The sequence below is a fragment of the Amia ocellicauda genome, chromosome 15 (genome assembly GCF_036373705.1).
Source record: "Amia ocellicauda isolate fAmiCal2 chromosome 15, fAmiCal2.hap1, whole genome shotgun sequence".
Taxonomy (NCBI): domain Eukaryota; kingdom Metazoa; phylum Chordata; class Actinopteri; order Amiiformes; family Amiidae; genus Amia; species Amia ocellicauda.
In genome coordinates this window covers 4,920,001-4,932,173 of record NC_089864.1, presented here as the reverse complement: position 1 = coordinate 4,932,173, position 12,173 = coordinate 4,920,001, and the positions used below count along the sequence as shown (strand labels likewise).

Genomic DNA, 12,173 nt, shown 5'->3' with positions numbered 1-12,173 from the left:
AATTTAATATGTATTTATTTAATATAGGATACAGACTGTAACCGAATTGAGCCCGAATTCAACTCAGGGTTTGATTAATGTGACCTTTAAGTGTTTAGTTTACAGACAGTTTGAAAAGAAGTGCCTCATATTTGTATAATTTAATATGAGGTGGTGGGGTGACCGGTGTGTCGGATTTTGGGGAAGATTCGGCGGTCCAGCGCATCCCAGAGGTGATCTAAGTCTAGAGCAAGCCGTTGCAATTAAAATACTTTCTTTGAGTCTACAGTAAGTGCGGGAGTCATTACTGCTGCTAATGAAGCTTCATGTGTGTTCATTGTTTTTATATTGTTTTCTGTAAATTACTGTACAGTTGTTTTGTATGTTTGTACAAATATTTAATAATTTCATAATAAAAAAATGCGGTTTATTGTTTGTCTTTTGGTTTTAAAACGATGATAAAAACATGCAGAGAAATATACAAAGCAAAGTTAAATTGTATTATTTGTAAACCTTTGATACATTTGAAGTTTTGTAAGTAGCGCTGCGGCTTTTCCCAGCTGGCCGCTTAATTGGCTGTGTGAGAACATTCAATTAAGCAGTGATGTAACAGAGCCGCCTAGTGGCCGAAGTATGCTATTGTGTCATGAAATTGCCCAGTAGGCTACACATACACACATACACACACACAAAGAAGACCCAGACTCTCAACATTATGGTATAGGAAACAGGAGTATATATTTCTACACAATACAATTTGAACATTCTTCGTAATGCAGTTCACTACAGTCAGTAAAAGTGTTAAACCGCGACTTAAATAGTGCCAGCAGCATACAGGCGTGCATGGCGTTTTGGCAAGTTCAACTTTCTAAAACACAAATGATACGATAAAAATAAAAAAAAGATACCAAGAAAGTGTTAAGTGACCTAGATGTCACAGCCGGGTGATGCACCCCCAGACGAGCGAGGGGAGAGACGTGACTAACAGTCACCTGCACATCAGTTACTACACGAAATGAACAAGCGCGGAAACCGACCCAGTGTAGACTCTGCACAGCAGCTAGTGTGGAGAAACGGCCGTTAGAGAGAGACCACGACTCTCGAATCAATAAGGACGTGTTTGTTTAGGTCTTAACAATGAAGCGACTGCTGTAGTGACAGGCCTTGGCTAACGGTTAACGGCTGGTCCACGGATACATGCAACCAAACACTAAAGCGAGAACGTAAAAACTAAAGAACACATTGCAATCAGATGCAGATTTAAAAATATATTTTACCTTCATGAATTGCTGAGTGCATCTAATGTGTCTTCTTGCATACTGGGAAATTAATTAACTCCTGTCAAGTCCCAATTTCAGCCTTAATGCCACACAAAGTAAAAGGAAAAATAGAAACCTTTCACAACCCCTTGCATTTCTAAACCAACCCCCGCGCCTTTCAGTGAGATCCAAAAACAGTAAATAAAAAAAAATAATAATCATCTTCTGGGTAAAAACAAATAAAACATTGGCAACTAAGGGAGGAAAAGTGTGTTTCCCACCCACACTAGTTCAGAATTGATATAAAATACCACTCGCTCAAAACAATATGCGTATTTTTTCTTATCCTTTAAGGTTATTGATGATAATACAAAAAAAAAAGATTGGGACGCAGAATCGGAAACAAGACACCTGTTGGGGTGGAAGGCGGGATATAAAAGCTTTTTTACAGCAGGCAACCTTCACATCTCTCCACTGTTAAACGAGAGTGGCAGCAGAAACGTCAAGGCAGAGGCACCGAGGTGAGAGAGGGAGTGTGTTAACAGCCAGCACCGGATCTTCACAGCGGCACGGGCGAGAACAGGACCTTCCGACCAAGATCATGTGTTTATTTATCCGTTTGGTTCAATATTGTGGTTCCCTTAGTCCGGACGGCCGCATCACTGGCTGAAGGCTTCGACAACACTTCAGGTTATCAACTCACTTTACTACGATTAAATACTTTTTATAAACTCAACACCCCCTACTGTACTGGGACAGATCTACTCGAAACTCATCTGAAACTTGCTCAGACCTGGTTCACTCGTTCACAACTTTACTTTAGCAGCCTTGAGTAAAACGGACAGATCGAGTAAGCTCCACTTCTGTCCTTCACTCCCCACTGTTTTTCGTTTACTCATCTTCCTTTCTTTCCTTTCCCGATCGTCAATTATCCTCCTTCGCCTACAACTTGGATTTGATGGCGAAGGTATCCGTCGATCTCTCCATTACCTTCACTGATGGTGTCCGTAATCGGATTAGTTTAAGAACACATACAGGCTACACTACAGTTTTAGACTCCCTGCTTGATACGCAAAAACAGGAGGTAGACGGGGGAAGCATGTTAGTGTCGGACCGCTGCTCTGCGCAACGCTGAAATGCCTCCCCTTGTTTTGTTCGGGGGCCGGAGTAAATCACTACAAATTGAAGCACGCGGCTTCAAAGCTGTCCGGGTGTCGGGGAACTGTACGTGAGAGCAGTGGATTGTGATGCCGTTCAGTGCCTGTGTTTACAGAACTACATTTCTTCATTGCGATTTTGTTTCTTTTTCTTTGTAAGACGCACTTCGGACCTGACAGTAACGGACGGGGCACATGCGGATAGGGAGCAGAGGTCACAGAAACACACGACAGGGACACACAGACGGGGGGACGGGGATCAGGGCAACAGGCAGTGGTGAGTCAGAGGAAGGGGGTCCGGTCGGGTCTTTAGCCCATTCGCGTTGGCTTGCCAGTGACCTGGGGGGGAGAAATGAAGGAGACGACTGAGGATGCATGGAAGTGTACAAACAGAGAGACACACAGACCGAGACAAGAGAGACACACAGAGACACAGAGACATACAGACAGAGAGACACACAGACCGAGACAAGAGAGACACACAGAGACACAGAGACATACAGACAGAGAGACACACAGACAGAGAGACACAGACAGAGAGACACAGACAGAGACACACAGAGAGAGACAGAGAGACAGACACAGAGACACAGAGACACACAGACAGAGACAGGTCGGGGTACCTGAGTGATGTTGACTCCGGTCAGCTTCTCGATGGTCTCGGGCAGCCTGGTCATGATGTCCAGCACCTCCCCGGTCAGTTTGCTGGCACCCACCTCCCCGTTGCCACTGGACACCATGGTCACCTTCTTGACCTGGGACAGGGGCCTGCTGATCTCCTCCGCCATCTGGTGGAGACAAAGTGAGGTGCATCAGGGCGCAGGAAGGCAGGCCCAGACGGGACGCACACCCCACAATGTGAACCCTTTAAACCCTCCCCAGTCACCCCTGCCTCTCTCTTACCAGGGGCAGCTTCTCCAGCAGCATGTCCACCATGGCTCCCTCCTTGTACTGCTGGAAGGCCTCGGCTTTCTTGGCCATCTGCTCGGCGTCAGCCCTGCCCTTGGCCTCCACTGCGAATGCTTCCGCCTCGCCTTTAATCTGAGCGGGGAGAGGAGCAGGACCAGGGGGAGAGGGAAGAGAGAGAGGAGAGCGAGGATGAGGAGAACGGGAGAGGAAGAGAAACAGAGACGAGGGGGCAGGAGAAGGAGGAAGGATGTGGGAGAGAGTCATTAGGATTGTGCCAATAGACTGGAGTCAGAGTTATCACAAGGATGGCAATGGGCAGACAGAGACAGATGAGAGAGAGAGAGATAGACAGACAATCAGACAGAGACACAGGCAAATAGCAAGACACTCACCCTGATGGACTCGGCCTCAGCTTCTACTTGCATGATCATCTGGAGACTAGAGAGAGAGAGAATACAGTGTCAGTAATCACTTATGTATTGTACAGCGAGGGCAGTCCACATTCCTCTGTGTCTCAGTGTCTCCGTCCCTCAGCCTGTCCGTCCGTCTGTCCGTCCCTCCCTCCCTCGGTCTCTCACTCCGTCTCTGTCCCTCACCGCTCTGCCTCGGCCAGTCTCTCCAGCCTGTATCTCTCCGCGTCGGCTGGCTTCTTGACCTTGGCATCCAGCTCCATCTCCCGCCGCGTGATCTCCTGCTCCTGCAGCAGGATCTGCTGGGCGCGCTCCACCACCATCACCTGCATCTTCTCCTCCTCGATGCGCTGCTTCGTCTTCGCCACCTGGGGGTGGGGAGTGAAAGAGTGAGAGAGAGAGAGAGAAGTTCTCAGTATTTGGAAGAATCAATCAAAACGACCAAACGGTTATTCTGCTTTTGTGTCCGAATCGGCTCTGTGAACCCGAGTCTGTGTGTGCGTCTGTGTGAGACTTCATCCGTGTTCGTGCGTGTCAATCTGTGCGTGTGCGTGTGGACAGGCGTAGCCCGGACCTGCAGCTGGTAGGCCAAGTCCGACTCGGCCTGCTTGGTGTTGACCTCCACGTCGTAGGCGGCCTTCTTCAGCTCGAAGTCCCTCTGTGCCTTGGCCATCTCGATCTCGTTGATGTACTGAGCCGACACCTTCTCCTGCATCGCGTGGGCCTCCTGATCTCACACAGAGAGAGAGAGAGAGAGAGAGAGAGAGAGAGAGAGAGAGAGGGAGGGTGGGGGAAGGGAGGCAGTGTGAGAGAGAGAAAGTGTGCATGGGGAAATAGGGGAGATGACCAGAGAGAGAGAGAGAGAGAGAGAGAGAGAGAGAGAGAGAGAGAGGGAGGGAGGAGGTAGAGGAAGGCCAGGAATGCTGTCCACTACAGCGCTGTGTGTACAGTGGTTTGCACAGAAGGGAGGGACAGGGGGACAGGTGGACAGACTCACCCTGATGACGGCATCTCGCTTGGCCTGGGCCTCACCGATACGAGCGTCCTTCTGCACCTGCGCAGTGCGGGCCTTCCCCAGAGAGTGCAGATAGTCCTGGGGGAGGGAGAGAGAGAGACAGAGAGATTGTAACTCTTTCCCATTATAGACTCCTCAGGCCGTGTTTAACCCTTTCACTCGTGAGTCCTAAGAGGGAGGTTGTTTCAGGTGCAGGTGCTTTTTCAAGTGCTGGTTAAACATTGTGCATTAGTATCTGCTACCATCCGATTTGAATGGATTGACATATACTACTACTACTACCACTAATAATTGCGAAACACCCTTCATGGCACACACAGGCGAAAATGCATGAGGAAAGGAAAGGAAACTGTAAGAAGCACGTCTCTGAGGATGATTTTGATGTGTGCTTTGATTGTTTTATTTCGCTGTGTTTGTGTCGCTGTACACGAGTGCCGAGTCGCACTGCGTTGGGAGGTATCCATGTCTCTCTCATAGTCGCTCCTGTAATAAGATGCTCCGTGAATCCCCAGACAACAGAACTGAGCTTCTGAATTGATCACTGCACACAAAATAAACATGTACCGATTACAGCTGCATTACTAGACATCTAACCGCCATGATTGTTTTTTTATCGCAACCCAGAGAGAGAGAGAGAGAGAGAGGGAGAGAGACTGAAAGAAACATTTATTTGATCTATCTTACTAGTAACGTCATTTCCATCAACACATCTTTATTGTGACTCGAGCAACCCGGTATGGAAGCATAGTCCATTTTGTTTTGCTGGGGTTCCAGGAGCACCTTATCATGGGCGCTGCAGCGGGAGAGAGAGAGACACCAATACCTTCACAGACAGCAAGGCAGAGGAAAGACCAGGAAACTAAGCACAAATCAAAACGATCCTAATCAAAGCGCTCCCTTTGCTTTCCTCGTGCTTTCTTGGTGTAGTGCAGTGCAGTGTAACAGTGCGGCGACTGACCTGGTCATCGTGCACGTCCTTCAGGGTGTAGCTGACCACACTGATGCCCATGTTCACCAGGTCGGACGACGCCACCTTGAACACCTGCTCGGAGAACTTCTTACGATCCTTATAGATCTCCTGACGGGGGCGGGGATCAGACAGAGGAGTTGGTCAAACACGACGGAGTGCAGTACAGTCCAGCCCCTGACTCGTGCAGGACAGCACAGCACGGTCAGGGATACCAGGATCTGTGACCGCGGTGCTGAACCAGCCCCTCCTCTTACCTCCACCGTCATGTGCGCCATGATGGCCCTCTGGTGCCCCTCCAGCGTCTCCAGCGCGATGTGGGTGATCTCCTGCTCAGACTTCCCCATGAACATCTGGCATGCAGCGGCCAGCATCTCCTTATTCTGACCCTGGATCTTCACCTGGGACAAAGCATGGAACGGAGGGAGAGAGGGGTGTTACTCTATAGGAGGGAGAGACAGAGAGATCGCCCCCACACCCCGCACACCCTCAGGTCTATAAACCCTGCGGCGTTTTATTTACCGAGGCTAGATACGCCCCCTGCTCGCCACTCACACTCTCTATTGAAGTCACTGTGGGTTTCCTGAGTAGAAACACACACTTGATGCGCTTTCAGGCTTTCTAACCCACGCGCTGATGTGCCCTCCTACAGCTACTAATGTTACAAGAGCCCAGTATGAGTTTATGCATGGACAGATAAACACAGAGCCCAACACACGAGAGACACAGCCGTGACAAAGAGAGAGAAGCAGAAAAGGCGTCATCGTTATTCCATTTTTATAAACAGTCTATGTACTTTCGTTGCCATTTTAGTTAAATCAGTAACGCTGCTGTTTATTCCCGTTTACACATGAGACAGAGTGGGGGGGTAAGAAAGTGTTACTGTAGGTCAGGGGTTCCCAATGTCTAGTCATGGAGGGCCAATTTCCAGAGGTTGCATGGGATTGGGGGGCCGCAGTTGAAAATGAACCACAGATGAAAACTAAATATATCCCAAATCATAGCTTTTTATGAACTTTAATTGTTGTTTTATTATTTTCCCCCAAATAACATGTGCGATTTGTCATAGAAAATGTTCAGAAACTGTTAAAATATAATAAAGATTCAGAAAGGGTGGCTGAAGGTTGGCTTTGGGGGGCTGCACCAAACATCCTGGAGAGAGAGAGGGGGGGGGGGAGAGAGCTGCACGAGTACGTTTCCAGGCACTGACACAGAGATGTTGACAGAGAAACCAAGCAACAAACAGAGATGACAACTGATTTTTTTTTGTATCTGTGTCCAAAATATGTTTTTGGAGGCCACAGAGGATGCTTCAGTCTATTAGTTTAGTAGCCACTGAAACACAATACAGTCCAAGATGAAGCCGGCAATGTGAATTTCTAAGATTATAATTTTGTTTCTCATTCATTTAGTTGTTGTTCTTTTAAGGTTAGTTTATTACACATGAATAAAACAACTCAAACAGATGAATACAGGAGCGTACAACACAATGTAGTCATGCTGTCAAGTACACAGTATTCAACTGAGGGAGTGTGTACGGTACTATCACTTGCAGCTGTAAATCTACAAGATTGTCTCCAACAATCTTCTGATCAATAGCGTTTAATCTGTTATGATCCCAGAGCTGGCCACAGTGGAGAGAATCATCCGAGACAGGGGGAGGGAGGGAGAGCTGTGAGGTCACTTCAGGGAAATAAGCTGGATGTCAGCCAATCAGGGGAGAAGGAGGTGGGGGGAGGGGAGGGACGAGAAAGAAAAAGATTGAGAGCCAGAGAGAGACGGGGGGAGGGGGCGTCTTTAACCAGAGAGGGAACAGAGAGTGGAGGTTTCATACAAAGGGAGAAATAGGCAAACAGGGCTGGCATGCAAGAGCAACTGAGACAAACCACACTCACTCTCTGTCCGTCTCTCTGTTTGTTTGTGAAACAATGCATGTTACCTTAAATAACAAAACACAGTGCCATGATATCTCTCTCCCCTCTCTCTCACACACAGTATTCGAGTATTACATTACATTGGCACGTGACCAGGCACAAGCACATCCATCACAACACAGCCCACTGAACAGAACCACAACATGACAGAAGTAGCACGTATACGGAAAAGGGTTGTGTGTGTATTATATGCGCACACACAGTGACACATGCACACAGACAGTGCTGGGAGCCGGGCACACTACCTGAGCGATGCCAGTCACCGAGATGGGCACGCCATGGCGCGTGTACACTTTATCACTCTTCACATTCAGAGTCAATGTGTTGAGCGAGATCCTGGGGGAGAGAATCAGTCTATTACAATAATATATCACAAGCAGTAAGAGATGTTCTGAAGCCCCCAGGCATTGTCAGCGTACGTCAAAAACTAAACTCCCCAAAACTCTTAAGAAGAACCCATCGCAAATCAATGGAAAACGGCTCAGACACCTGCTTAGAATAACCCTGTGTGGTCATAGAGAGGGCGGGAGGGGAGGAAGGAGAGAGGGGTGAGGGCAGAAAGTGGTTACCTCTGGATCTGTTGAATACAGGGCACCACAAACACACGCCCCCCCGCGATCATCATAGGAGGGGAGCGGCAGAACCCTGCAAAGAACAAGACTCAGAGTCACAACACGGCAAACACAGCACTATATAAACACACAATTCAACACCACAAGGCAGCACAACACTATTATAACACAGTGTTACAAAACAGCACCAAATAAGGTAAATACCAATTAAAGAAGTTACCAAACAGCGCTGTTTCAATGGAGGCTGGGGAGAGACTTGACTACAGGGCCGCTGGAGAAGGATGCTTTTTTAAATCTCAAAACTCAGTAACAAACACAAACTAGACACTAAATACAGGCACAGGACACCCCAGGGCCTATTCCAGACAACCCCATAGACTTATTCAGCAGAAGGTAAAGAGTGTTTATTTTGGCCACTCATCCAGATCCCCACAACGTTTCGGTAGATGAATAATCCGATATCAGGTGACATCACTGAGAATGTAATGTTTACTTTCTTGCACTGTTTTAATTACGAATGTTAAAACAACTACTCTTACGATTATTAGAATTATCTGTATAAATAAACTGTCGGGCTTGCCACCTCGCCATCTATGGGTAGGTTTACATTGATTACTTCAGAGAAGAGATGTTTATGGTTTTTCTTTATATAGGCTTATTATTTGTAATTTTTTTCCTTTATCTTTCTTTCTTTTACTTATTTATACTATTTCACGATCTTTGTGACAGTTTTATGTTTTGTTATTCCTGTTCCTGGAATAAAGATAAACAAGACTAAGGTCTATGTGATGACTGTGTGAACTGAAATGAATGCTGGGAAGGTACGTGTGCGGCTGGACACTTGTGCTCGGGACGGGGGGGGAGTCAGGGCCAAGACTGGGGGTTGTCTTCCTCCCAAAACCTCAGTTTATAACCTCTGTTTATACAGTGAGCGCTGCCTTACCCGACACCACCATCGCCTCATTGGGACCGCAGGTGTAAAACATCTTGCAAAGTCTTCAGTTCCTGGAAGACAAAGACAAACAGTCATTCAGGCAGAACACCGAATTACAGTTAGTGTTGCAATGAGGGGAAATCCTCCCATCAGGGGAAAAATGACTTAAAAGCAACATTTTGCCAGCATGGAAATACACTTCAGGGCCCTTCACAGCTGTAGGAGAGCGGATGACAAGCCCAGGCCGCAAACGCATTCGATCAATGGTGAAGAATAATCGAGCTGCATCAATACCTCTGTTGATACTGGCCTCTGTAGACATGAATATACATATATATCCATCACAGCACCATATAAGGCAGGTGACTAGCAGACTGGCACACATTCTTGTCATATGTGGACAAGTGTGTGGATCACATGATGCACATTCCAGGCAAGGGCCGGCTCTTCAGGATGCGACCCACTACCCAGGGTCAGGAAACACGGAGGCCACAGAGCACCAAGTCTACAAATGTGCCGGCACTGGGGGAATTTGGGGAAAGTTTATGCTTTTTCTCCCACCTTAGGCAAGCATATCACTCTGTACTCAATAGATCTGCAGGGCCTTATTAAAGCGGGCAGAGCAGCATTTAATTGAGGACAAAATAACATGAAATCAACTCTGCAGACAATCAGAATTAAGATCAGGTGTGGTCTGAGAACGGGATCTTAGAATCGGAATCACTCGTTGGAATCGTGCGCAGCTTCCAGTCTGGACACCAGTCTGTTCAAAGATCTGCAAAGAAGTATTTCTTAGGAAGGGAAACAAAGCGGTATTGTCACTTAAAGGTCTACAGGGCGGCATTTATTTAAAATTAACAATGTGGCACGGACACTAGCCGCTCCATTTCCAGAGTGGTGTTCAGATGATGTGTGGGATTGATTATTAACTTAAATCTGTGCAAAACTCTTTATTCATTTCCAATCTGGCTGCCTTCCAGGGATATGCAATTGAAGGGTTTGGATGATGAGCATAAAATGAATACAGGTAACAATGAAAATGTTTTATGATTTCTCTCTTGAGACGTTGGACCTTTCAGATCCTTAGGTTTACAGAAGGAAAAAACGAAAGAATGAAAGAATGTGAGGCCCCAAGCGCAGGGAGTGTTAGGCATGATGGGAAACACTGCACAGCCAGCCTTTACAGTAGAGATGTACAGCACAGAAAACACAATCATGGATCTTGGTGATTGTATGTTAACCATGACCTACATATTTCAAAGTACCTGCAGTCAGTCTGTGTCTCTGGGAGAGAAAGAGAGAGAGACAATGTCTGTCTGCAGCCTCTCTCTCTGTCTCCACCACGTTTCCTGTTTGCCTGTGCTCTACTGTAATGTGGTCCACAGATGCGGTCTCACTCGAGCAGAACTAGGGCAGTTCTGGTTTCGATTAATAAAGAGGCTGCGAAGAACGCTTTTACCAAAATCAACGTTTTGATTTGAAAAGGCCGGTTGGTCTTACTTTGCTAAAAACTGCCCACCTATAAACACAGAAGAGGAGCAAGCTGCTGGAAATGCAGCAACATAACAAGATTTTCCGTATCGCTAAAACCAGATGCCAGAAAAGCAATTTACCACTGAAACCTCAGATGTGGAACTGCAGCTTCCATTACAGCCCTAGAATGGAGATAACAAAGCATGTGACCAGGGCAAGCAGGAAAAATGGCCGAGGCCTGGAGACCCCGGCACTACTTTACAGGACCGGACTGGAGCCGAAACATTATTATTAATATGTTTTCCATTAGCCTCATGGCAATAACCTGCAGGAATCATCATTAGGAGTAGACCCACTGGAACAGGGACGGCCGGACTGTGTTGTGTGTCTACATGGGAAAGACTACACATGTAAGAGATTACAGCCGGGCAAGGAGTCAGTAACTAAATTAGCCAGGGGGGCTGTTTTGTGTCAAGCTTTGTATTGAGGCTGCCATAGGGCGTGTTGTGTATTGCTGCTATAGGAGGGCATAAAGGAATTAACTCAAGCAAGGCAATCGTTTAGCACAGAAACTATTATTGTATTATTTTAACTAGAATATGAAGCACAAATTACGCCAGACACGCCTATCTGTTGTCAGTGAAATCATTTTGTCCATTATTTTGCACACAGTTCGTGTTTAGGAGCGTCAGGGCACAAAGCCCCGGTGCAGCCCTGCAGCGCGCAGCAATGCATGCAATAAATCCGGTGTGACAGGAAGTGCATATCCCAGCAGATAAGAGATTGAATCAAGAGTGCATTGGGAAATTAGAAATGCACCGCCGCTGTGAGGCAATCATCGCAGTATCTCATGATTCCCGCATGAAATGAACCGGGGGGACCGTTTCACACGTCTCAGATTGGCGCTTTGCTTTGTCTTTCAAACGGGTCCTATCCCCCCCACACCTGTGTTGAAAGAGGGAAGTCGCGGTTCCTGGTTTTAAAGGGGACACTTTCCCCAGATAAAAACCTCAAGAGGCAGATGCACAGGCACACAGGAATCACACCGAGGGTCGCGCCTGAGGCTCCGCAGAAACGCGCTCTTCACACGCAGGCCGGACACTCGACAAGAAGCCCAGTTTAATCCGCAATTCGCCGCTGTGGCGACTCGGGCTGCAGCCATGGATGAATGAACGCGTTACCGTTAAAGACGAGCACAAACATGGACGGACACGGACTGCATGCCGTGACTGGCCGCTCAGCTGCTTTCCTGCCCCTGTCCAGAGACGCAGCCGTGTTTACCAGCGTGCGGCTCACACGCCACTCCGCCCAGGACAAGCGCCCCATCCCGGCGATCGCACCGACACTCACCGGTAGCCGCCGAGGATCGTAAGGGTCAGTATGGTGCCGATGTTGTAAATATTTCGTGTGTCTTCTCGTCTCCGGTTTCTCCAGACCCTGCCCCTCTCTTCTCCGCACTGCCAGTGGTACACAAACAGCTCCCACACCCACTCACAGCCGCCGGCGGAGGGGCGCGCTGAGCCGGTGGCGCCCCCTGCCGCCGCGGAGGACGTGTGTCCGGGGG

The 12,173-nt window shown here is 47.8% G+C and overlaps 1 protein-coding gene across 1 annotated transcript; it reads right to left on the bottom strand.

Annotated features, from left to right (window-relative positions):
• Positions 1-692: 692 nt before the first annotated feature.
• Positions 693-12,113, bottom strand: LOC136711143 (flotillin-1). The gene is made up of 13 exons (XM_066687191.1): positions 11,960-12,113; positions 9,146-9,207; positions 8,200-8,275; positions 7,876-7,966; positions 5,954-6,097; positions 5,688-5,807; positions 4,712-4,807; positions 4,289-4,441; positions 3,901-4,082; positions 3,697-3,742; positions 3,299-3,436; positions 3,019-3,183; positions 693-2,734 (listed from the first exon to the last, which is right to left on the bottom strand). Exons 2-13 carry the CDS (start codon positions 9,186-9,188, stop codon positions 2,705-2,707), a joined length of 1,284 nt encoding a protein of 427 aa, XP_066543288.1. The 5' UTR covers positions 9,189-9,207; positions 11,960-12,113; the 3' UTR covers positions 693-2,704.
• Positions 12,114-12,173: the final 60 nt, after the last annotated feature.

Coding starts and splice junctions, on each gene's coding strand:
- LOC136711143 (XM_066687191.1), bottom strand. CDS start 9,188: ATGTTTTACACCTGCGGTCCCAATGAGGCGATGGTGGTGTCGG. Junction 5,808..5,953: donor TGGCGCACATGACGGTGGAG/GTAAGAGGAGGG, acceptor CGCCCCCGTCAG/GAGATCTATAAGGATCGTAA. Junction 2,735..3,018: donor CCGGAGTCAACATCACTCAG/GTACCCCGACCT, acceptor TCTCCCCCCCAG/GTCACTGGCAAGCCAACGCG.